At 44.8% G+C, this 21,161-nt stretch overlaps 5 protein-coding genes across 10 annotated transcripts; 1 reads left to right on the top strand and 4 right to left on the bottom strand.

Moving 5' to 3' along the window:
• Positions 1-79: 79 nt before the first annotated feature.
• Positions 80-5,287, bottom strand: msto1 (misato mitochondrial distribution and morphology regulator 1). Of its 4 annotated transcripts, none has more exons than XM_086192863.1 (14): positions 5,081-5,287; positions 4,358-4,487; positions 4,162-4,231; positions 3,657-3,732; positions 3,410-3,464; positions 3,159-3,312; positions 2,781-2,895; positions 2,509-2,643; positions 2,231-2,383; positions 1,989-2,120; positions 1,286-1,470; positions 1,076-1,180; positions 853-935; positions 80-757 (listed from the first exon to the last, which is right to left on the bottom strand). In XM_086192863.1, exons 1-14 carry the CDS (start codon positions 5,162-5,164, stop codon positions 501-503), a joined length of 1,734 nt encoding a protein of 577 aa, XP_086048989.1. In that variant the 5' UTR covers positions 5,165-5,287; the 3' UTR covers positions 80-500. The 4 variants fall into 4 exon arrangements, with proteins under 4 accessions (XP_086048989.1, XP_086048988.1, XP_086048987.1 ...); XM_086192862.1 differs by having other exon boundaries at positions 3,159-3,315; XM_086192861.1 differs by having other exon boundaries at positions 81-757; positions 3,410-3,467.
• Positions 5,288-6,383: 1,096 nt separating this feature from the next.
• apoea (apolipoprotein Ea) lies at positions 6,384-8,761 on the bottom strand. Of its 2 annotated transcripts, none has more exons than XM_086193036.1 (5): positions 8,550-8,761; positions 8,129-8,191; positions 7,901-8,042; positions 6,921-7,208; positions 6,384-6,765 (listed from the first exon to the last, which is right to left on the bottom strand). In XM_086193036.1, the coding sequence occupies exons 1-5, from the start codon at positions 8,731-8,733 to the stop codon at positions 6,459-6,461; spliced, it is 984 nt and encodes a 327-aa protein (XP_086049162.1). In that variant the 5' UTR covers positions 8,734-8,761; the 3' UTR covers positions 6,384-6,458. The 2 variants fall into 2 exon arrangements, with proteins under 2 accessions (XP_086049162.1, XP_086049163.1); XM_086193037.1 differs by having other exon boundaries at positions 8,410-8,760.
• A 2,933-nt stretch (positions 8,762-11,694) lies between these two features.
• LOC147240826 (uncharacterized) lies at positions 11,695-12,854 on the bottom strand. The gene is made up of 3 exons (XM_086193259.1): positions 12,785-12,854; positions 12,552-12,705; positions 11,695-12,441 (listed from the first exon to the last, which is right to left on the bottom strand). The coding sequence occupies exons 1-3, from the start codon at positions 12,822-12,824 to the stop codon at positions 11,862-11,864; spliced, it is 774 nt and encodes a 257-aa protein (XP_086049385.1). The 5' UTR covers positions 12,825-12,854; the 3' UTR covers positions 11,695-11,861.
• Positions 12,855-14,962: 2,108 nt separating this feature from the next.
• Positions 14,963-16,199, top strand: LOC147240827 (uncharacterized). The gene is made up of 4 exons (XM_086194053.1): positions 14,963-15,053; positions 15,136-15,185; positions 15,272-15,422; positions 15,510-16,199. Exons 2-4 carry the CDS (start codon positions 15,146-15,148, stop codon positions 16,087-16,089), a joined length of 771 nt encoding a protein of 256 aa, XP_086050179.1. The 5' UTR covers positions 14,963-15,053; positions 15,136-15,145; the 3' UTR covers positions 16,090-16,199.
• A 91-nt stretch (positions 16,200-16,290) lies between these two features.
• tomm40l (translocase of outer mitochondrial membrane 40 homolog, like) lies at positions 16,291-21,017 on the bottom strand. Of its 2 annotated transcripts, none has more exons than XM_086194051.1 (10): positions 20,895-21,017; positions 19,854-20,077; positions 19,340-19,407; positions 19,148-19,240; positions 18,814-18,915; positions 18,585-18,690; positions 18,361-18,483; positions 18,163-18,239; positions 17,702-17,804; positions 16,291-17,035 (listed from the first exon to the last, which is right to left on the bottom strand). In XM_086194051.1, the coding sequence occupies exons 2-10, from the start codon at positions 20,074-20,076 to the stop codon at positions 16,896-16,898; spliced, it is 1,035 nt and encodes a 344-aa protein (XP_086050177.1). In that variant the 5' UTR covers position 20,077; positions 20,895-21,017; the 3' UTR covers positions 16,291-16,895. The 2 variants fall into 2 exon arrangements, with proteins under 2 accessions (XP_086050177.1, XP_086050178.1); XM_086194052.1 differs by having other exon boundaries at positions 20,760-20,897.
• Positions 21,018-21,161: the final 144 nt, after the last annotated feature.

Below are 21,161 nucleotides of genomic sequence, written 5' to 3' on the forward strand. Positions count from 1 at the left end.
GAAACTAAACCTCCCTTGTCACATGATGCCATGACACTACCACACTGGAGGGGGTAGGGTGGAATAAATACAGTGGAAAAACACATTAGTATAAAATTTAATTACAGTATCAGTTGGCGAAACAAATGTCAAGTCCATACGTTCACTTATTGCATCATCCAGTCATCCCCTTAGACAAGGTTGTCAGCAACACTTCTTCTGTACCCTCTATGGGGGGGGGGGGCTCAAGCACCTAGGATTGAACCCTGGACCTTCTTTAGCTAAGTGCGGACAACTGAACCACAGTGTCATATAGTGAGTATACACAAATCTCTGGGAGGTTAAACACTGTTACCCCCTGTGCGCTGCAGTTGGGTTCTCATTTGACATCTAAACAGTGCTGGGAAACCCCATGCCTCTGTCACCATGGTAACTAGTCATGGTCCTTTAATAGGAGGCACAGCTCCTGAGTGCATGCATGCAGGGAAAGCCATCAGTCTCCAGAACATGGCCCAAGACTGTCAATCATCATCTTCTTCAGAGGAAGAACGCATCACACCGCCACTGTCGTCACGGTAACACCTGGCCAACAGGCGTAGCTGCTCCAGGGCCTCCTGGTAGTCTGCCATCTCAAGCCCTTGAGACAGAAAGCTAGGAGCCACACGACGGATGTCAAAAGAACTGGCCACACGGTGCAGCTGTGAGAGCCAGGGATCAAGTGCAGGCCCGGACTGGAGGGAGGTCATGACTGGTACGGAGGAGACCCCAGGAGCCAGAGCTGCGGAGGGTTACACCCATTAAACAGACAAACTCAGCACGGAGACACTTGCATAGAAGCACATGAAAGTAGAAGGACGCAGGAGAGAAACTCACAGCTCGGGTCAACCAGGGATTGGCTGAATATCTGAGGGAACGGCGGCGTCAACTTATTGGGAGTGGACACCAGCTGCAGGGCCCTGCCAGGGACCGGATCAGGAGAGCAGCATCGTGTTCAACAGTAATATTGAAAAATGCTTCAACAACACGCTGACCTTAAGACTTGTGGGTAAAATGCTGACTGGTCTGGGTAACAATGTATGTCAGTGCAGGGGCTTACAGAGGAGCTGCGGGATAGAAGGATCGGATATAAGATGCTAGGACGTCTTCTCCACTGTAGAGACTGTGCAGAGGGGTGGGTGGGGGCGTCCCGGGGGGCAAAGAGCTGCAGGCAAGAAAATCAGAGCACTTCAGTTAAATCTTTGAGAGCTGATGCTGGATCCGTGTTGAACGTCTGTTAACATGGTGCAGTAAGTACTACGAGACGGACCTGATCAGTTTCTGGCCTTCGAAGCCTTTCAGTGTCGCCCACTGGCCGTAGCATCGGCCATCGCCCGTTTCTGGGCAGGTTGACAGGGGTTTCCACGGCAACGAATCTGCATAGTCAATCAGGGCATCGGGGAGAGAGCTGCCGTGCATCATGGGAAAAGGCACGGCACCATAAGCAGCCACCACCTGGAAATCAAATCAAATTTGGAAGAAGAGCTCACAATTCTGAAAGACTCGAACACCTGAAGTTAGTAAACAACTGGAAAACTCTCAGAGTGCAAACTTCCTGCTTGGCCCTAATTAAAACCAAAACCCAGAACACGAGGTACAGTGTGTCTGTTCTTTAGAGCAAGAGGCAAAATCTGTTTATGTTTGAATGAAAGCGTTTCTGAACACATCTGAGAGACACCCAACTAGGAGGAGTACATCGAAATGTAAAAACAAACAAAGATGTCATTTCCTGTTGCCTTCAAATGGAGCTCTGATTATTCTGACCCATAATTTACTGGATCCGTGCCAATACCACACCCTTCCACCAAGTTTGATCAGAATCAGCATTGTAGTTTTCACATAATCCTGCTGATAAACCCAGACAACACGTTTTCCTGGATTCTCATGCAGCGGTGAGAGTTCACTCTTTGGGGTGAATCCTCTGGATTATGTCTACATAATTTAGCAGGTCTGATCCAACACAATGAACTCACCTTCCTTCCTGACATTGTCAGTGAATCCGCCACCTGCCACATGGGGACGCTGTTGTTCCTCAGCCTATATGGCGCCGTGAGTGCATCCAGGGCCAGAGCCAGAACAGAGCTGGAGTGGTACCACATGGAGGGCTGGCAAAGACAGACGGATGTTAGCAGCCGAGGACAGAACAGTGTCTTCGGCAATAATCGGTCCAGTTGTGGCAGAGGTAGATGTTAAAGGCAAAAGAGATTGAACTCACATCGTAATTTAGATAAGGAAAAGCTACAGGAGAGGAGGGTCGCCTGCCCAGATCGCCACGCAGTGTCAACGGGCAGAAGAGCGAGCTGTGATTGGCCAGGTGGACCGTCCCTAGGGTGCAGTTTAACAGGTGGTAGAGGTCCATCATTGGTGTCTGTACAAACCCACAGAATGCTGTCAGGATACATTCATTCAAGTTACCACTCAGATATGAAAGAGAGGATGTGAAAATGGTGGCAATATCTTCAAGAGGTGGTCCGAGTGTGTACACCAACTCACTGAATTAGGGTGACTGACAGGTGCCAGACCCCAAGTGAGGATTCCTCTCCCTCCATAGGCATCCTGCAACATCTCAGTGACCTTTGACCCCAGACCAGCAAAGCCATCGGCCAAGTCACACAGCACCTGGAATCCCTGAGAAGAAAGGTAGGAACCTGAGTGAGCACTTGGTGAATTTTATAACTGGAGAAATGTATTCATACCAAAAAACAACAACAACAAAACACTCATGAAATACTTCAATACTTCATCAGAATCAGACGCAGACTTGCCTGAAAGTAATCACACTCTTCGACAAAGAAGTGCAGTTTGTCCTCCAGCTCCTCGAGCACAGGCCCCTGGAGGAGAGCCTCTCCCTGGCCGAATGCCTCCAGACGGTGGGCCTCTCTAAGGCACACAGACCCATGTTGAGAGGGGCTACAAACATCTGACCTCTACTGGTAAATGCTGGTGCTGCACCATCTGCTACTGTCTGGCACTCAGCAGCAACTTTGTGACATTTGTTTGTGGTGAAACTTAAGAGGTGACTTCTGCCTTCTTAAACACACATTTTAATCTTTGAAACATGTTGGGATGAAACTAACATTTATCATGACTTTGGCAGAGGAAAACCATCCGGTTTGAACCATCAAATGACAGCTCTTCCTCACCCGTCGTGGTTGTACTGGTGAATGATGGAAATGGTGCGCGGGTGCAGATGGATCCTGAGGAAGTCGGACCACACCTTTACGCTGCCCTCCAGCCTGTAGCCCTTCTGGACTCGAGCCAGTTGGCGGTTGACTGTGTCCACACTAACCGAGCTGGCTACTGGGAGAGGGTTCAGGGGTCACTGCTGCGCTGCACCATGTGTTATTACCAACAAGAATCACTTCCTTTATGACGAATGTGAGGTTGCACTTACCTGAGCACTGAGGCTGGGAGCTGGGGGGGAAATCCGCCTCAGCCAGTATCTCTCCCTTCTAGGACAAAGACCACTGTCAGGAGGAGGAATATGTTTTTTTTCTGCTAAGATGTAATAGTATGCAAGCACGGTAGAAGTCTTCCTCCCCAGCCGTAACGGCACGGCAACATTAAATGTTTGGTTCACTGCCTTTAAACGGTGCTGAGACTGGAGATTTTTTGAGTTCTATTTCAACATAAATACTCACATCCAACTTGTCCAGATCTTCCAGGAAGGAGTTCTTTACAGGGGGGCTCGCTTTATGCATCACGAGGCTTCCCTCCCTGCCAGGCAGAACACATTTCATACGAGTTTATATGAAGGTTCATACACATTTTAATTTTTAAAAGCGGCAGAAATGATTTCTTCATGAAAAATTATCCAAGAAATTCCGAAAAACGGATTTTCTCTCAGGTGCCTGCAAAAGTCCTCCCTACTGACCAACATCTAGTCTAATATTTACGTATTTGTAAAGCAAATTTCAATGACCTATTAAAATTTTCTGGCTAATTTATTTCTGAAAAACTTAACAAGTTTTACTGAATTTAGTGACTTTTTTATGATAGTTTGTACCCTAAAATCTGTTTATTCCTCCCTGAAAGACCAATTTTCAAAAAACTTGAGCATAAAAGCTACAACTGTGGACCCTTAGTGAATTTTACCTCAAAATATGTATTAAAAAAAAAAGTGTTTACTGTCACCCTCTTATTTACCAGGTAACTGCGGCGGTATCTTTGCCGGAGTCATAGAGCTGTCCCTCCTGCCGTAGAGTCCGAAGACTTCCTGAAACACAGAAATAATAGATGATAGATAGCAAGTCATAATAGCATCCTGAGCAACAAGGTTGCAAAAATTAACTCACAGTTAACATCTTCAGCATGAATAAAAAGCCATGATGGGACATGTTACCTTTGAGGTCCATGGCAATGAGGCGTGGAGTGTATGTGACGTGTCCACCGAGAGTCTGTCCCTCACGGAACACCACATCACTCTGGATCTCTCCTGGAGGCACTTCGGGGTCATAGGACATAGAGGCATCCTGCAAACACACACACACACACACACACACACACACACACACACACACACACACACACACACACACACACACTTTTACCTGTCACTGTCTAAAAACACCGAGAAATGAATGCAGGCATCACCATTGCCAGATGCTCAGGAAAACGCCGGGTATGAACAGGAATTTATTTCATTTTTTTCTCTTGTAAGTTTGCGACTGGCCATTGAGGACAAATATACTGAATATATGATTTTGGTTCATCTGGTTTACAGTAAGAGCAGGAGACGGTCCTTTTCCAAACGTAAAGAAGATAAAGGGGTGGAACCACCGTCGTTATTTGCTGGATAATTTTCCAATAACTACCACGTTTAAAAACTTCTTATTCCAGAACTTTGCAAAAACTATGAAGTCTACGTAGGAACTGGTTTATCGGAAAACAGAATTTGATTTTGCAACACATTGAAGTTTCAACTTGGAATCTATTTACCTATTGAGAGGTACATGATGTCTTAGCTAAGGGGAGATCGTCACAAGAAGTCTCTGGAGTTTGTCAACACACGCCAAGCTAACGTTAGCTAGCTAGCTAACTAGTGTTAGCCGCTGTGTTTCCTCACCTGTAAATTCCACCAGTGAGTCCCCACAAAGTTCGAATAATGTCCCAACTGCAGTGTGATGACCTCCCGACAAAGGCTGCCCATCGTGGCAATAACAACAATTACGATATCAAATAAAATGACCCTGCTTTAAAAATAATGGACATGTTTGGAGATGACAACACTGCGAAGCGACATACCACTAACGCCCGCCTACATGCTATTTCTCTGTTTCTCATTGGATGAAAGAAACCCACTGGAAAATCTGATTGGCTTTTGAAATGACGTAAGCATTGTAGTTCGGTTTCACTGTGCCTTAACTTCACATGCGGCCCCGGCTCGCTCTCAGGCTGGTTTTAGTACTAGTACTTCAAGCGTACAAGATTTCAAGTAATAATAAACTGCTTTTAACGTGAATTTTTACATAAAATACAGACCTGCAGATATATAATGTGAATTAGACATGATCTTTTCGTCTCTGTGGACGAGGAGTTATTATAGAAAAAAGGTGGATTCCCTGAGTGTCACAACTGTTTTTGAATTTTTTTTCAATTAAAATTACAGAAATAAGATATAAAAATTAAATCTATTCTTTAGTTTATAATTACAAAGGTAAAACTGGATTTTTAGGGCTATTTCTGTTTCATTTTTGGATCTTTTTTATTCAAATATGAAATAGTTCACTTGCAGGATTATCATGTGTATAATTATTGTCTTTTTCTATCTATATAGTTTGCATGTTCTGTGAATAGTTTGTATCTGCTATTTGTACTTTTATCACCTGCTTAGGGACTCAGAGCATTTACATCCTCTATTTTTTATGTACTGCTGTTCATTTGGTGTCCCTATCAAACAAACAAATAATTAAATAAATGTGCTCTGCTCAACACAAAAAAAAGAAACTCTGAATTTGACTCCTTTTACAGTTACAAGTTAAAATGGAAATTAATCCGTGTGCAACGAATTAATCTTCCCAAACACTAAATCTACTGTGAAAATATCATTTCCTCATCAAAGAGTGACTTAAATGAAATGATTAAATCAGACTTTACTTGAGTCACAGCTGTAAGGTTCTCTAGAGGGATTTTAAGTATGAAAAGGTGCATTCGGCTCGTTCAGGCCAGCACGGTGCGTTTTGACTGCAGGTGGAAATGTGAGAGTGAAACTGGCATTTGACACTGGAATACCAAGTAGAAAAATAACTGTGTGAGGTTATAATTTCTACGCTTTAAAACTTTTGTTCAGGATACAAAACAGAAAATTCAGACACTGCATGTTGACATTTGCGAATAAACAAAAGAATGTAATTTTTTTCATAGCTGGATATCTTTATTAATGAACCCCTTTGAAAGGGCATGCGATAGGAAGTGGTGGATAGACTGTCCAGACTATGGTTGGTTTACATGAGGTCACTGATCATGGAGACGAGAGGCTGGAACCAGATGCGAAGCTCCTCCATCTTCTCCTGCATGGCGGAGCTCAGGTCGTTGGAGGTTTTCTCCAAGACTACCTTGATGTCCTCAGCTGTGCTCTCAATCGTGTCCTTCATGGTCTCCATCTGAGACGTCAGAAGGCCGTTCAGGGTGGTGATCTTTGCCTGGGCGTTGTCACGGACCTGAGTGAAGTAAGGGTCAAAACGTATCCTCATGTCCTCCACGTTGTAAGAGGCGCGGGACTGAAGTTCCTCAAAATAGTCAGCGACATATCTGGGGAGAGGAAAGAAGCGCAAAGTAATTAAACTGTCAAAATAAGTGTTTTTGAGCACAAAGAGGCAATGGAATAAAAAATAACCCTGGTGAGTTCCACAAGAAACCAGTTAAAGTAATCAAGCCATCAAAGTCGTCTCTTCACTCTCACCCACTTTTTGATCTCCATGGTGTCCTTGTTGAGACGTTTCTTCAGCTTGCGGGTGTAGGCAGTGACCCTGGCCCTGACATCATCGACGTTCTGCTCCATCATGATTTGCCCTTCCTGGACGTACTTGCCCATCTGGACCTTGGCTTCACCCATGTGGATGCTGAGTTTGTCCGTCAGCTTCTGCAGGTCTTTGCTCAGACGCTCTGCAGCCTCCTGAGCGTGGGGGGCCAGCTTGCTCTGCAAGTCGTCCCTGTATGTGACCAGCTCCCCCATGCTGTCTTGGATCATGGTGCTGATGGACGGTGACACAGATGCGTTTAGAGTCTTCTTCATTTTTTGTTTTTTTAGTATTTGGGTCAAGACCAAGACGTGTCATGAATTTAAGGGACTACATTCATTTCAGGAAATTAAAAAAAAACTTCACCAAATTTTGAGGACACAGAGATGCTTTCTCTTGTAAGTCCAGTTCAGTCTCACACTCTTTCCGCCATTTTTTTTATTTTTTTTATTTAGTTGTCATGTTAGTTCCCCTCATTATGTCTCTCTTTGGTCATGTTGGCAAAGACACACTGGAAAACATTCACCTTTGAAATATATTTGAGCGACCCCCAATCAAACAAGTTAACATCCGACAAGACTAATGGCAAGCTAACGTATAGCTGATGCAGCTAAGCTAACGTTTAGGTATTATTAGCTAAATGGATTGAGAGTATTTAAGTGTTGTAGCTTTCACAATGAGAAAAGCTTCTCATCTGTATTACTGAGTAGAATGAAAGTCTCCATTTAGAAGCTCTGCTGGCGTCACGTAAAGTGCAGTGATTCATCGCTATGAGATTTAACACAGTGCAGCTATATATATATATATATACATATATATATATATATATATATATTTGTGGGAAAAAAGTACTCTGACTAAATATTGCAGATAAAATGATGTATATCTTTAATGACATCTAGTCACGGTAATATAAATAAACTCACTCCAGTTCTCGGCTGATCTGGGAACTCTTGATGTCCGTCATGAAGTCCTCGGCCAGCTCTTCCAGATAGTCCTTAAACTTGTCCACCGTGATCTCCCAGGGGCTGTCGCTGTCCCCCACAGGAAGACTCATGGCCTGGCAGCCTGGTTTGAGTGGAAAAAGAAGAAAACAGCTATGAGATTAAGTTCATAAATAAACGCAGAATTAAAAGCCTCTCATCAGAACCCACCTGAGAAGACGGCCAGCGCCAGAACTACTGCAAGCATCTTCATGATGATCAGAAATGGGACACCTGGAACGATATGCACAGTTCTCTGTTACCCCCAAAGAAGTTGATTAATTTTTTTCCCCTTCAATTTAAGATTTTTAGAGATATTATTTAACTTTTGAAACAGCAACCCGGTTTAGGTTTTTATAATATATTATCAGGATAAAGAATGAATTCAGCCAGTTAGGATCAACAGCCTGTTACAGAGAAGAGAGCAGCTACAGACGGAGACTGTGTCCTACCTCAGGGATCAGAACTGTGACCACGGACTGAGCTCATCACGCCATATTTATACAGATTAGGTGGCACTGATGTGATCCAATAAATGTCACAAGGATCGCTGACTTGCGTCCGAAGTTCCTCGCATGAACTGCCTTGTCACCTTTTATTGCTGCGCGTCCTATTTTGGCTCCACGTCGCACGCCGAAAGTACACATGGAAGCGCAGGTCAGAATTAGGAGCCGTCTGAATATCTGATCAGACGTAAACACCGTCTGCTTGTTTCCAGGATTCATTTGAAGATAAAATGTTGTTCTCTGTTCCTCCAACTGAGCTGAATTTTGCATGTAAAATCAGGTAGTTTTATTCACCTGGTTTATCACAAGCAAAATGCTCCTGATAACACAACAGGGGAGAGGTCAAAGGTCATTCTTGTGCCATCTCATCGTCTGTCTGATCTGGTTCAGAGTCTGCTTTAACAACAGTGTCCACGCAACTCTTATTAGATGGGAGGACATCTTCCAACAAACTAGAAGTACACAAACAGATTGTATTTATTCACTTTATTACGGAGAATAACTTTTGTTCCACCTCTGGAAAAACAATTATTGCCTCTCTAGATTCTTATGTGTTCAGTTATGGACTCTGACTTTTGTCTTTTTGTTGTTGTTGTTTTTTTGAAATTTAATTTGCAACATTAAAACAATGTTAATGAGGCAAATGCAAATATAAATGCAAAAAATAAATAAACAAGAAAACAAAACAGATATATAACAAATCTGTCAAAACCATCATCATTCTTCTAAACCTGTGGAATTAATCTGTGACGCTGCCTGTCACTGCTGGCGTTTGGTCTGCGTCTGTTAACGACAACACCATCTTGTCTATGGGAATAATTCAAAAAGAGAGAGAAAACCAGGGATTTCTTACCATTCAAATAAAAAAAACTTATCACTAATCAAATATATAAAAGGACTCAAAACCATTTCTGGGTTCATCCAACTTTAATGTTTTAGCTCTGAGGGTTCATGGAAATTTGTCTTAAAATTAGCAAGACTTTCAGTATTTCCTGATGGATCCAGCATTGACTATGTTTTTCAGTTTAGTTCCTGTTTTACTTTGAAATGCATTTCCCTCCTGTTATTTATCTTATTTTACTTCCTGTCTGTTATTGCGCTCCGCTGTGTAGAATCTGACTCAGGCTGTTTGTCCAAATCTAACCGACGCCATCGCTGCTGGGTCGGGTGGTCGGGCTCAAAAGGGACCTTCACGTTTTACATTTGACGGCATTTAGCTTCTTCAGTTGTTTGTCGTCCTCTGACATGAGACGTCTTCTTCTAGAGTATCTTAATGTATTGGAGGAACCTGGAACACCCTAACACACGTGTGTTCAGACACGTCACGTAAAAGTCAAACCCAGGACTGAGCAGAGGAATTCATTAATTGTTTATATTTCCACTCAAATGTGACTCGGACCCAAAAGATCATTTGATTAAAATTTATCTGAACCTTAGGAGGATTTCTGAATGTTTGTCTGAAGTGGATCACGTCAGTCTCAGGTCAGGTAGTCCAGCCCAACTTCTCCTGTTGTTGCATTCTTTGGTTTCATTCTACTGAGGATGATGATGGTGATTTCTTCCTCTACGCTGCATCACAAAAAACAATTTTCCAACCTCCTTGTTGGGGATCTCTGAAGGTCACAAGACAAATCTCACATAGGCAAATATCTGTTTTTATGACTTTGTTCAAACACCATCCACCCACCCTTCCATCCATCCATCCATCCATCCATCCATCCATCCATCCATCCATCCACCGACCCACCCATCCATCCATCCACCCACCCACCCATCCATCCATCCACCCACCCACCCATCCATCCATCCATCCATCCACTCACCCATCCATCCACCCACCCACCCATCCATCCATCCATCCATCCACTCACCCATCCATCCATCCCCCCACCCATCCATCCATCCATCCATCCACTCACCCATCCATCCATCCCCCCACCCATCCATCCATCCATCCATCCATCCACCCACCCACCCATCCATCCATCCATCCATCCACCCACCCACCCACCCACCCATCCATCCATCCATCCATCCATCCATCCATCCATCCACTCACCCATCCATCCATCCACCCACCCATCCATCCATCCATCCATCCATCCACCCACCCACCCACCCACCCATCCATCCATCCATCCTTCCATCCACCCACCCACCCACCCATCCATCCATCCATCCACCCACCCATCCATCCATCCATCCATCCATCCATCCACCCACCCTTCCATCCATCCATCCACCCACCCACCCACCCACCCATCCATCCATCCATCCATCCATCCACCCACCCACCCATCCATCCATCCATCCATCCACCCACCCACCCACCCACCCATCCATCCATCCATCCATCCATCCATCCATCCATCCACTCACCCATCCATCCATCCACCCACCCATCCATCCATCCATCCATCCATCCACCCACCCACCCACCCACCCATCCATCCATCCATCCTTCCATCCACCCACCCACCCACCCATCCATCCATCCATCCACCCACCCATCCATCCATCCATCCATCCATCCATCCACCCACCCTTCCATCCATCCATCCACCCACCCACCCACCCACCCATCCATCCATCCATCCATCCATCCACCCATCCATCATCCATCCATCCATCCATCCATCCACTCACCCATCCATCCATCCATCCACCCATCCATCATCCATCCATCCATCCATCCATCCATTTTCTTCCACTTATTCCTGTTGCAGCCTTCAGGTGAGAGGCAGGATTCACCCTGGACAGGTCTCCAGTCCATTGCAGGGCCAACACATAGAGACAGACAACCATTCACACTCACAGTCACACCTACAGTCAATTTAGAGTATCAATCAGCCTCGTCCCCTCTTGATGTCTTTGGACTGTGGGAGGAAGCTGGAGTACCAGAGAGAACCCACACAGGAACAGGGAGAACATGGAGACTCACACAGGAACAGGGAGAACATGCAAATTACTTCTTCATTTATTTCAACTTGAAACGTTTATGTCTCAGTCGTTTGAATAAAGAATTTGTTCAATCGTTTTCTCCAGGGTATTTTTTTCATGTTTTTTTTAAATTAGTATATCAGCGTAAAATCCTGTTTGATTGATTCTCATATAAGTGTGTGGATGTATTGCTTGTATTGCTTTTTGATTTTTACTTTGTTTACTGGTTCATTTGCAGAAGGGACACTTGGATTTCACTGTTATTATCCAAACCATTTATTGTCTCTCACAGTTATACAGTTACTTTTGTCTTTGAAGTTGTACACAGTCACACATTAAATAGAATACAGACAGGGCTGCATTGGAGAACATCTGTCATAGAATAAAAATGTAGAAAATAAGATATTGCACTTTTCATGAGTCCCACTAACACTGGTCTAACTCATCAGTTACTCTGGTCACTGGGTCTTCTTGGTGAAAGAGTCCCAGAGAGCGGCCAGCTGAAGCTGCAGGTCCTGAGCGCTGGCGTCCACCCTGGCTCTCAGCTCCTCCCCGTAGGGAGCCAGGCTCTGCTGGATCTCCTGGGTCTTCTGGGTCAGCTGTGTCTCAAAGCTCTGGGTCAGGGGGATCAGGCTCATCTGAAAGTCCTCCAGGCTCTTCTCCACCTTCTGTTTCATCTCATCAGTGTAGGGAACCATCTGAGCCTGCATGTCCTTGACGCTCCGATCCAGCTGGGTCTTCAGCTCCTGGCTCTTCTGCAGCAGGACGGCCTTCAGGGCCTCCGGGTCCATGGACTGGACGTGGGGGGCGGCATCCCTTTTCAGATCCTCCACCTGCTTCTGGATCTGAGCCACCAGTTCTTGGGTGTAGGGCTGCAGTCTCGTGCTCACAGCAGTCAAATCGCTCTCCAGACTCACCTTCAGCTGCTCGGCCTCCTGGAAGAGCTTAGACGTGAACTCCTGGGTCAGGGGGGCCACCTGAGTACGCAGCATGTTGGTGAACTTGTTGATGGCGTCCACGCTCTTAGAAATGAGGGGGCTGCGGAGGTGCAAACAAAAAGATCTTAATATTTCCTTCATTGTGCATTCATCACCTTCTCCAAGCTAAAGCAAACGATGCCTTGGTGAGAACTTCACTCAGACTCTTACTTCGTATCCCTGCTGAGCTCGGACTGCCTGATCTGCCTCATGATTTTCTCAAGGGTCAGACTGGCCTTGGCAGCATATTCCCAAAAAGCATCCTTCACCATGTCAACCTGCAGTTCGGGCTGGTTTTGCCGAACGATGCCGGCATTGCAACCTGCTAAAAGAGAAGTATCATTGCCACCTGGTTGTTGGCCCCCTCACACAGGAACACACATGCACACAGGACATTTTCTTACCAGTGAAAACTGCAAGAACAAGAACCAGAAGGACCCTCATGACTGACGGTGCAGAGGAGCGATTCGGCCAGTGAGCTGGTGAATACTGCGAGAGTCCCGCATGCTTCATGTAGGGGTATTTATACACAGCTGCAGGAGTAAAGTCCAGCGCTGAGCTGTTGAGCTATCACTGCTGTTTCCACATCACAACAGCAGCGCGTCAGATAGCACCTCTGATGTCATCACTGTCACAAGAAACCCTTCAGAACCGTTCTGTGACCGTGGAAGGATTGGAAATTATAAATGAATCATTTATGGGTAATACAGTGAGTTTAAAAAGTTTCTTTTTCATTCTCTCGCTGCGTGCAGGAGGCAGTTCGAGGTTCCTCGCGTCGCTTCGAGGCTCACTGAGCTGATGGGTTAATACCGTGTGAAAGAAAAGAAACTTGCCTACCTTCTGGCAACCCCCCCCCCCCCCCAAAAAAAAACTCAGTAAAAAAATGTGTTGGAGTTAAACTGACATTTTTGACAGCAACTGAACTGAACAAACTCTTTTTTTCTCACGATGAAATATACAAATGACACTGTTGGGGAAAAAAATATCAAAAAAAGAAGATGAATCCGTTTCATAACTCAGTCTTGCCTCATCATTTTGTTCATGTGTCAGAACTGGGGTTCATCTACAGAGCAGGTCAGTGAAAACTTCTCCCCAAAAATAATCTAAAAAGGCCATTTAGTTCACCAAAAGATTTCCCGTGAGTTGTGCTTTTATTGCCAGTTTCTCATATTCAAAAAAATACCCCAGATTTGTATTTATGACTTTTGTAGGTATTCGCACTCGTACTGCTGTTCTGTGTTTCATACCTACAGTACCATTTTCAATATTTAATTCAAATGTAAATGAAGACTTTAAAAAGACACTCTGCTGCTTTCATGTCTTAAAACAATAGTTCACCCAAAAGGAGGAATTTGCCTTTACCCCAAAAATAGGTGTGTTGAATGAAATGAAGATGTTTTGTCACGACTCTGTCTCGTCTTTGTTACTGCCAAATGCAGAGCATCGTGTCTCCAGCTTCAGGCTAATAGACAGAAAAACTGTCCTGGGTCCAAAAATGTCCTCTCTCTCAAGAGTGACATCTGGCTTAATCCACGTCTTCTTTGTCCAGCATTATACTCAACAATCAAGTACCACTTTTGGATTTGAACTAAAAATAAACCGATTACATCATTCAAGGATGGTTCCCCGGTCATCCGAGTATACGTGGCTGGCTCTTTCTGGGGTCACAAACAAGTGATGCAGCGATAAAGAAGTCTCATAACGCCGATTAGCGAGGACTTGGGAACACACCGGGTCAAGTGAAACACCAGCAGGACTTTGCTCTGGAGGAGCCTCCTGACCTTTGGTTCATTGTCTCAGGAATGTCTTGTTTCCTTATGAGGTAAACTGATCAGACGCAGGAGCTAAAGTCTTCCACCGGCGCTGATAACAAACCCACCACTTGCAACAGACGACCAACAGACAGGAAGTAGATGCTGGTAGAGTATCAGACAAGGTTTTCCTGTGTCCTGTCATCATTTAGATGTAGGAGGAAATGCTCTGAAGATAATGAAGCGTGGTCCTTAAATATGTCTGCCTGATCTGTGGCTTAAGATCTCCTCCTCATCCACTCTTGTCATATGTAAATGGTTTGCAGGCTCCAAACTAAATAAATCAATGTCCTGTAGTGGAAAAGCAGCTTCAAAAAGGCATGGACAGATGTAGGATTTATTTATTTTAAGATGTCTTTGGTATCGCAGAAGTGTTTATGATACCTTGAGCAGTTGGAGGTGGGAGCTTGGATTGAATCATGACTGCAAACTATTTTTTTTCCTACATTTCACTTAAAAAAACTCTTAAAACAGCGAAAGCCATGTGTTGATATTTGACATATTTTAGTATTTTATTTGCTCTTGAATGCTGTTACAGCTCGACCATTGGAAAGAGTATTTTGTTGAATGTAGGTAGGACAGAATAAAAAAGAGAACCTACAATATGAGAGTAGTTATATAACCCTCCGGAGGAATTTCATTGTGCTGGCACTTTTGTGTAACTGGTATAAACTAATTACTCAACACAAAGTTGCACAGGGTGACCACACGGCCACGTGGAGTGACAGCAGTGATAGCAGTGTGTCCAGCAGGGCAGCCACACGGGGACTTTGCTCCTCATGGCGGTTATAAAAACGCCATGATGCCAGTTTTGAATTCAGTCATCGAACTCGGTCAAGACCAGGCGAGCCGCTCCTGCAAGGTAACACATTTTTACAGTTATACAAATTCCTACTTACGAGGTTGTAACGGAACTAATTTTGATTTAATTTCTTTCTTGACAGATTACCAGCCATGAAGGTTCTTGTGGTTCTCACACTTTGCCTTTTCTCAGGTGAGTGAATTCGATCTTTCAAATCTGAGTTTGGGTCCGTGCGTAGGACAGTAGATGAATGAATATATCTGTGTTTTAATCCACAGTCTGCAATGCAAACATCCTGTGGCAGGAGCAGCCCAAAACTAGTCTGGACATAGTAAAAGATGCTTTTTGGGACTACGTTGCCAAGGCGACGCTCACTGCTGAGGAGTCTCTGCAGAAGATTAGACAGTCAGAGCTGGGACAGGAAGTGAAGTAAGAGCCTCCCAGAGCTGAGCAAGTGAAGGTGAGATCGAAGTTTACACTGACTAACTGGTGTGTGTTTGTGTGTGTGTATGTTAGTACCCAGATCTCTCAGAGCGCCGATGCAGTGAACCAGTACATTGCTAGCCTGCGTACTCAGGTGGCCCCCCTGACCCAGGACTTCCTGACCCAGTTTTCCCAGCAGGCCGAGCAGCTGAAGATGCGCCTGGAAACCGATTTGACTGCTGTGAGCACGAGCCTGCAGCCACAGGCTGAAGAACTGATGACTCGCCTCCAGAAGCAGGTGGAGGATCTGAAGAGCGATGCCGCCCCCTATGTTGAGTCCATGGACCCGGAGGCCCTGAAGGCCGTCCTGCTGCAGAAGAGCCAGGAGCTGAAGACCCAGCTGGATCAGAGCGTCAAGGACATGCAGGCTCAGATGGTTCCCTACACTGATGAGATGAAACAGAAGGTGGAGAAGAGCCTGGAGGACTTTCAGATGAGCCTGATCCCCCTGACCCAGAGCTTTGAGACACAGCTGACCCAGAAGACCCAGGAGATCCAGCAGAGCCTGGCTCCCTACGGGGAGGAGCTGAGAGCCAGGCTGGACGCCAGCGCTCAGGACCTGCAGCTTCAGCTGGCCGCTCTCTGGGACTCTTTCACCAAGAAGACCCAGTGACCAGACTTCTCTTTGCTGCATCGTCATCACAAAATGTAGTCTGCATTGAACTGAAGTATATTTATGTAATAAAACACAACAACCGAGTCGAGCGTTTTCCCTTTCAGTGACGATAGAAGTCTTGTTTGTCACAGGAGGGTTTCTACGATCCCTCCAACCTTGTTCGAGCCTTTCATTCACAGATGACAACTTGAGGACACATTTGCTTTAAATTATCTTTACATCACAACCCACAGTGAAAAGAAGCAGCACTGTCTGACATGTTGATGCTGAAGCCGAGGCAGAGGAAACTGAAGAAAACAGGTTGTGCAAATTCCATTTTTTTTGTAAGAAATTGTATTTAGCGGTTTTCAAGAGGTATATACAGATAATATATATTCTGTTCCATACGTATGTGTAACAAAAAAGCCAAAACATGATGGATCGTGATATACAGCACATTCTTATTAATCACATCTTCAACAAGCAAATGACATTATCGGTCACTGCACTCCAACACAGACTTTACAGTACAAAAACGAGAATAAAATTCAAAATGAAAACGCAGCAGGCACTGAACTCAAACGGTCATGTCGGTAACGCGTGTCCTCGTACGGCTGCTTATCGGAGAGTCCGTTCCTGAACATGTGATCCTCCGGGCCGTGAATCTTGCAGGATTTAAATGTTTTTATAGACCACATGATAAACTAAGGACATGGAAATGGCTGAATCTGCTTAAGACACGAGAGACAGTGACGTGGGAAGAAACAGTCGTATACACGCAGTCTGCTCGTCCATAGTGAGCTTATCCATTCCCACGGGGCCGTCTAACCGATCGTGATGCCGAAACCGCACTGGAACTTGTTCTTGTGATGGTTGAGGAAGGAGCAGAGAACCAGCGAGAGCGGCAGCGGCAGCAACTTCTTTTCTAGAGTGGCACCGACGACCCAGTTAGTGTCTACTGAACCTGGGAGACGAGAGGAAGAGAAATAACCAGGAGGGAGAAAGTATCAGTTAAAAAAAAAAAGAAAGAAAAAGGGATCAAATGAATGCATACAAAACCATGCACACACTCACACTCCTATGGAGCAGACTGTAGCAAACCTTGTAGTCTGAAATATACGCTAGAAGAACAATCTATTAGCAGCCAATGAACACATTCTTGTTCCATGGACAAACCTTTAAAACTTATTTATACATTGGAGGATGTTGAAAATACAAAACCATGACCAAAACCATATTTCCTGGCAATGTGGGGTAACCCTGCATTTTCCATGCTAGGCCAGACTTAAACTCATGCTACTTTATGATAAAATAGAATTCAATTTTTCAGATGGTATTGGTATCACATACTAATTCAAAATCACAGAAAAAAGAATATTGATGAGTTGAAATAACTAAATAAGATGGTCAGCTAACGCGTGAATTCCCTCAAACTGCATTATGATGTCAGGAAACAGTTACTGCTGCATTTTGGTTCTGTGTACCGCCGGCTAGCCAATCCATCTTCGACTTAACTAATGAAAAATAACAAAATATGTAAACATCCCCAACAACAACATAGTTGACAACTAAAAAAAATGGAGATACTGTGGTCTACTTGTCTACAACAGTCAGTTTCTACACTCAGTACCTTTAAACTGTAAATTGGCTTTAGGCACATCGAGCTGGTAGCCGAATGACACACTGGTGTCTTGCATGCGAGTGCTCGCCTCAAATTCCACACCGACCTGCAACTGTTGAAGAGCAGAGGACAGTTAAAGGAACATCAACCCTTTAGGGAAAATGCGCTTGCTGGCCTTCCGTCCCAGAGCCAGACAAGAAGATAGAGCCCCTTCTCTCCCGTGTGTCAGCAAGTCCTTCGGACACCAGCTGACCGCTAGCTAGCTTAGCACGCACAGACCAGAGAAGGGGATCTCTCTGCTTGTTTGTCTCTGGGGAGGAGGGTATAACATGATCTCCTTTCATTAGACGGAGAAAAAAAAAATGACGTAAAATATTTCAAGTTAGTTTTGGGATCCAAACATACCGGACATGACCTGAACATTTGATCATGAGTTTTTCCTGATGAATAAAGAGGGGAGATGAAGTTACCTGCTCGTTGGCTTGATGGTAGTAAGAGGCGTGAGCTCCGGCGGAGCCGAGTGTCAACGTTGCGATGTAGTTCTTTCCTGTGAACAGGGGGGTCGAGACATTACTACAGCACAGCTTTAGTGACAACTGATCAACTGGATTCATCCAGGTCAATCACGACAGGCCGCATGCTCAGAGAGATGTTTACCTGGGCCTCACCTGTGTACCTGCCAACTAAAGACATGACGGAGCCTTCCTCTCCCGGCCTCCGGTGGTAAACCAGCTCCCCCCCCAGAGCCAGAGCCGGTGTTATGGACTGGAGGTAGTGTGTTACAACAATACCTGACGGGGTCACATCAACATATTCACTGGGCTTTGTTTCAGATATTAAAACACCTGTGATGCTTGAATGAAACCTCATTATTTATGGATGGACGACCTACCAGAGCCGACCAGGACGTCTGGGTTTCCAAGCGTAACAGTTGCAGTAAAATCTTCTCCCCTAAACTCAGCGTCGCCTTGCCAGTTCACAAATTTGTGTTGTTGTGTCTGATAATTTCACAGAAATATTTAACTCTTTGCACAATAGTGATAAAATACAAATAAACCAGCAAACTAAAACCACACGCTAACCGTGTCTTTGTACAACATAACATTCAACGGTGTGTTTACCTGGAAGGCCAGTTTGGATCGTATTCTGTTACTGATCTGGTGGATGACCTGAGCGTTTAGGCTGCCATTGTTGTCAAGGTCCCCCACCATGACTGGAAAAAACTGGACGGAAAGAAACAGTCATCCGTTTGTAAAACCCAACCAGAAATAGTGCATTGCAGTTGTACGCCTCCATGATGTGTGCCAGCCTGTTACAGCAACCGCAATCTGCAGTTCATCCTCAAGTCTCAACGCATGTTAGTGCCAAGTTAAGAGATCCTCTCGTTGTTTTCCTGGAATATCGAGTTCATGAACCAGGAATGAAAAGGGACTTGGCTTCTGTAGGTGACCGTACCTCTGCTGGACCAGTTTGCTTGGATCCAACGTACGTAGCCCCGAACCTGTAGCTGGATTCACCCAGAGTGCTCAGTAGCACCGTGTGATTCACCTAGAAGGAGGCAGAGATACTTGCATTGGTTCCTTTAACAAACAGGGTCTCCTCTTCTGTGTTATTGAATATTTCTAATATAACGGTAACTTGACCCACCTGGAAGTGGTTGCTAAGGCCCTTGTTGACGACTAGCCTAACACCTTCCATCTGCATGGGGAAAACCTCTGAGGAGAAACATAGAGAGGCAGTGAAGGGAGGAAAGACCGGTTCCAAATTGTCCGATCCATTATAATCCTCAGTTTCTTGAATTAAAGCAACCATGTTTTCATCAAACTTGTGATGAGTCACTGCCAGCTGGACTCACATTTTCTCTAAGGACAAAGCCAATCAGGGTATGGAAAAAGGGAATAAATTAAAACATGAATTAAAATCCAGCCAACTCCAATTTACAGGACTGACATTCTAAAACTACAAAGTTATTGTTTTTTTATACTTGGGGGGGAAAAAAAGTCCCAACATGCTCCAGAGAGGACTTACAGAAGTCAGTGTGTGATATATGAATAGGTCCAGCTGAACATCTCAAGTGAATTTTCCATTTCAAAAATACAATTAGTGTGATTACATTTTGTAGATAATTGAGGATTTTACTCAGTGTTCTCATTAGAAGTACCTTTACATTTGCGATGACATTCATCAAATGCACCCGGATTAGGCAAAGGACTTTCTGCCTCTTGTTGCTCCCCTGAAGTTCCCCCGCTTGGCGGTATAACCGGAGACACCGGAGGCATCCCAAAGCCCGGCGGCACCGTCAGCCCAGGGGCAGCAGCACTGCCCGAGGCTGCTGCTGCTGGGGGTGGTGGGCTGGGGGAACTGGCAGCCAAAACACTGCCCATTCTAAGAAGTCAAGAAGGGGTCAAATTCAGAGAGAAGGTGAGTGACTGGGGGGGCTTAAAGGCAAGATTATTATCTGCACAGGTGATAACATTAGAAGTGGTGAGGTGATGACATGGAAGCAGCACGTATGAGGACTTGTACATTATAGGAGCTTGTGATAGACTCATTTAATTAAGAGAATCAATGGAGCAAAGAGCAGAATCTTTACTACTACCCAGACCGAACCACGAAAACTCTCCATTTAAAAATACACATAACGGAGCTCAGAGACTTACTGTCATTATCCAAGTTTGTCACACAACATACATGGGGAATAATGCATATCTTCTATGTAAAATTAACGAGGGACACTCCCTCAGCCGGTCGTGTGCCTTATCAGAAACCCGAAAAACGTCACAGGAGTGCATTGGTCTTCATGTGGCAAATGTCCCTTTAACCTTTCATACAAATTATGCTTTTTCAAACTGTATAAAGTTATAGTAGTGATAGATATACGAGACTAGCTTGGATTTGGTGGAAATCTAGTCAAACAGATAATACAACATCCCAGTGGTCAAACTAGTTCTTTGTTGGAGGTAGTTAATATTCTGAATGAAGCCTGCATCACTTCTCAGTCGATGTGACAACTAAGCTAGCTCCTCGTAGCCTCCGAGTGCTCTGGCTGTTAGCCTGTTTTACGTGCCTTTGAATTAGCTTCTATTACTGAACGACCACGCAGCTCCGTTAGTCTCACGACCTCTGCGGCGAAAAAACAGCTACCGTGATTAAATAAAATTCTCACGTTACATAAAACAAGGAGGGAACGGCAGACACTCACGTTGTAATTCCAAAGGACGATAAAACCGGAAGTTGAAATTCAGACGCACCAACGAAGAAGAGTCGAGTGACGGCAGCAGAGGGTCTGCCTACTTCCTCTTAACGCGCTACGATGGTACAGAGATCTCTGCATTGATTGGGTGGGACGCCTGTATGTCATCGTTATGTGTTGTAAACGTCACGATGCCTCCCAAAAACCATTGGCTGGCCAAAGTGTAGGTTTGAATACAGGGCGGGGCATAACTTTTTTTGTCCCAACTTTATTAAA

Source organism: Aulostomus chinensis, chromosome 22, assembly GCF_037954235.1.
Source record: "Aulostomus chinensis isolate RoL2024-O1b breed Wild chromosome 22, RoL_Achi_v1.0, whole genome shotgun sequence".
NCBI lineage: Eukaryota > Metazoa > Chordata > Actinopteri > Syngnathiformes > Aulostomidae > Aulostomus > Aulostomus chinensis.

What these genes read in the sequence shown, in the direction of transcription:
- msto1 (XM_086192860.1), bottom strand. Translation starts at nt 5,164, where the DNA reads ATGGGCAGCCTTTGTCGGGAGGTCATCACACTGCAGTTGGGACATTAT. An exon ending in GATACCGCCGCAGTTACCTG is followed by an intron (nt 3,733 to 4,161) that starts GTAAATAAGAGG and finishes TCTGCCTGGCAG; the next exon opens with GGAGGGAAGCCTCGTGATGC. An exon ending in AAGATCTGGACAAGTTGGAT is followed by an intron (nt 3,468 to 3,656) that starts GTGAGTATTTAT and finishes TCTTTGTCCTAG; the next exon opens with AAGGGAGAGATACTGGCTGA.
- apoea (XM_086193036.1), bottom strand. Translation starts at nt 8,733, where the DNA reads ATGCAAAATTCAGCTCAGTTGGAGGAACAGAGAACAACATTTTATCTT. An exon ending in AGGACGCGCAGCAATAAAAG is followed by an intron (nt 8,192 to 8,549) that starts GTGACAAGGCAG and finishes ATATCGTTCCAG; the next exon opens with GTGTCCCATTTCTGATCATC. An exon ending in GACACCATGGAGATCAAAAA is followed by an intron (nt 6,766 to 6,920) that starts GTGGGTGAGAGT and finishes TCCTCTCCCCAG; the next exon opens with ATATGTCGCTGACTATTTTG.
- LOC147240826 (XM_086193259.1), bottom strand. Translation starts at nt 12,824, where the DNA reads ATGAGGGTCCTTCTGGTTCTTGTTCTTGCAGTTTTCACTG. An exon ending in TGTTCTTGCAGTTTTCACTG is followed by an intron (nt 12,706 to 12,784) that starts GTAAGAAAATGT and finishes CTTCTCTTTTAG; the next exon opens with CAGGTTGCAATGCCGGCATC. An exon ending in GAGCTCAGCAGGGATACGAA is followed by an intron (nt 12,442 to 12,551) that starts GTAAGAGTCTGA and finishes GCACCTCCGCAG; the next exon opens with CCCCCTCATTTCTAAGAGCG.
- LOC147240827 (XM_086194053.1), top strand. Translation starts at nt 15,146, where the DNA reads ATGAAGGTTCTTGTGGTTCTCACACTTTGCCTTTTCTCAG. An exon ending in CACACTTTGCCTTTTCTCAG is followed by an intron (nt 15,186 to 15,271) that starts GTGAGTGAATTC and finishes TTTAATCCACAG; the next exon opens with TCTGCAATGCAAACATCCTG. An exon ending in GAGCTGGGACAGGAAGTGAA is followed by an intron (nt 15,423 to 15,509) that starts GTAAGAGCCTCC and finishes TGTGTATGTTAG; the next exon opens with TACCCAGATCTCTCAGAGCG.
- tomm40l (XM_086194051.1), bottom strand. Translation starts at nt 20,076, where the DNA reads ATGGGCAGTGTTTTGGCTGCCAGTTCCCCCAGCCCACCACCCCCAGCA. An exon ending in GCCTTAGCAACCACTTCCAG is followed by an intron (nt 19,241 to 19,339) that starts GTGGGTCAAGTT and finishes GCCTCCTTCTAG; the next exon opens with GTGAATCACACGGTGCTACT. An exon ending in AGCAAACTGGTCCAGCAGAG is followed by an intron (nt 18,916 to 19,147) that starts GTACGGTCACCT and finishes CTTTCCGTCCAG; the next exon opens with TTTTTTCCAGTCATGGTGGG.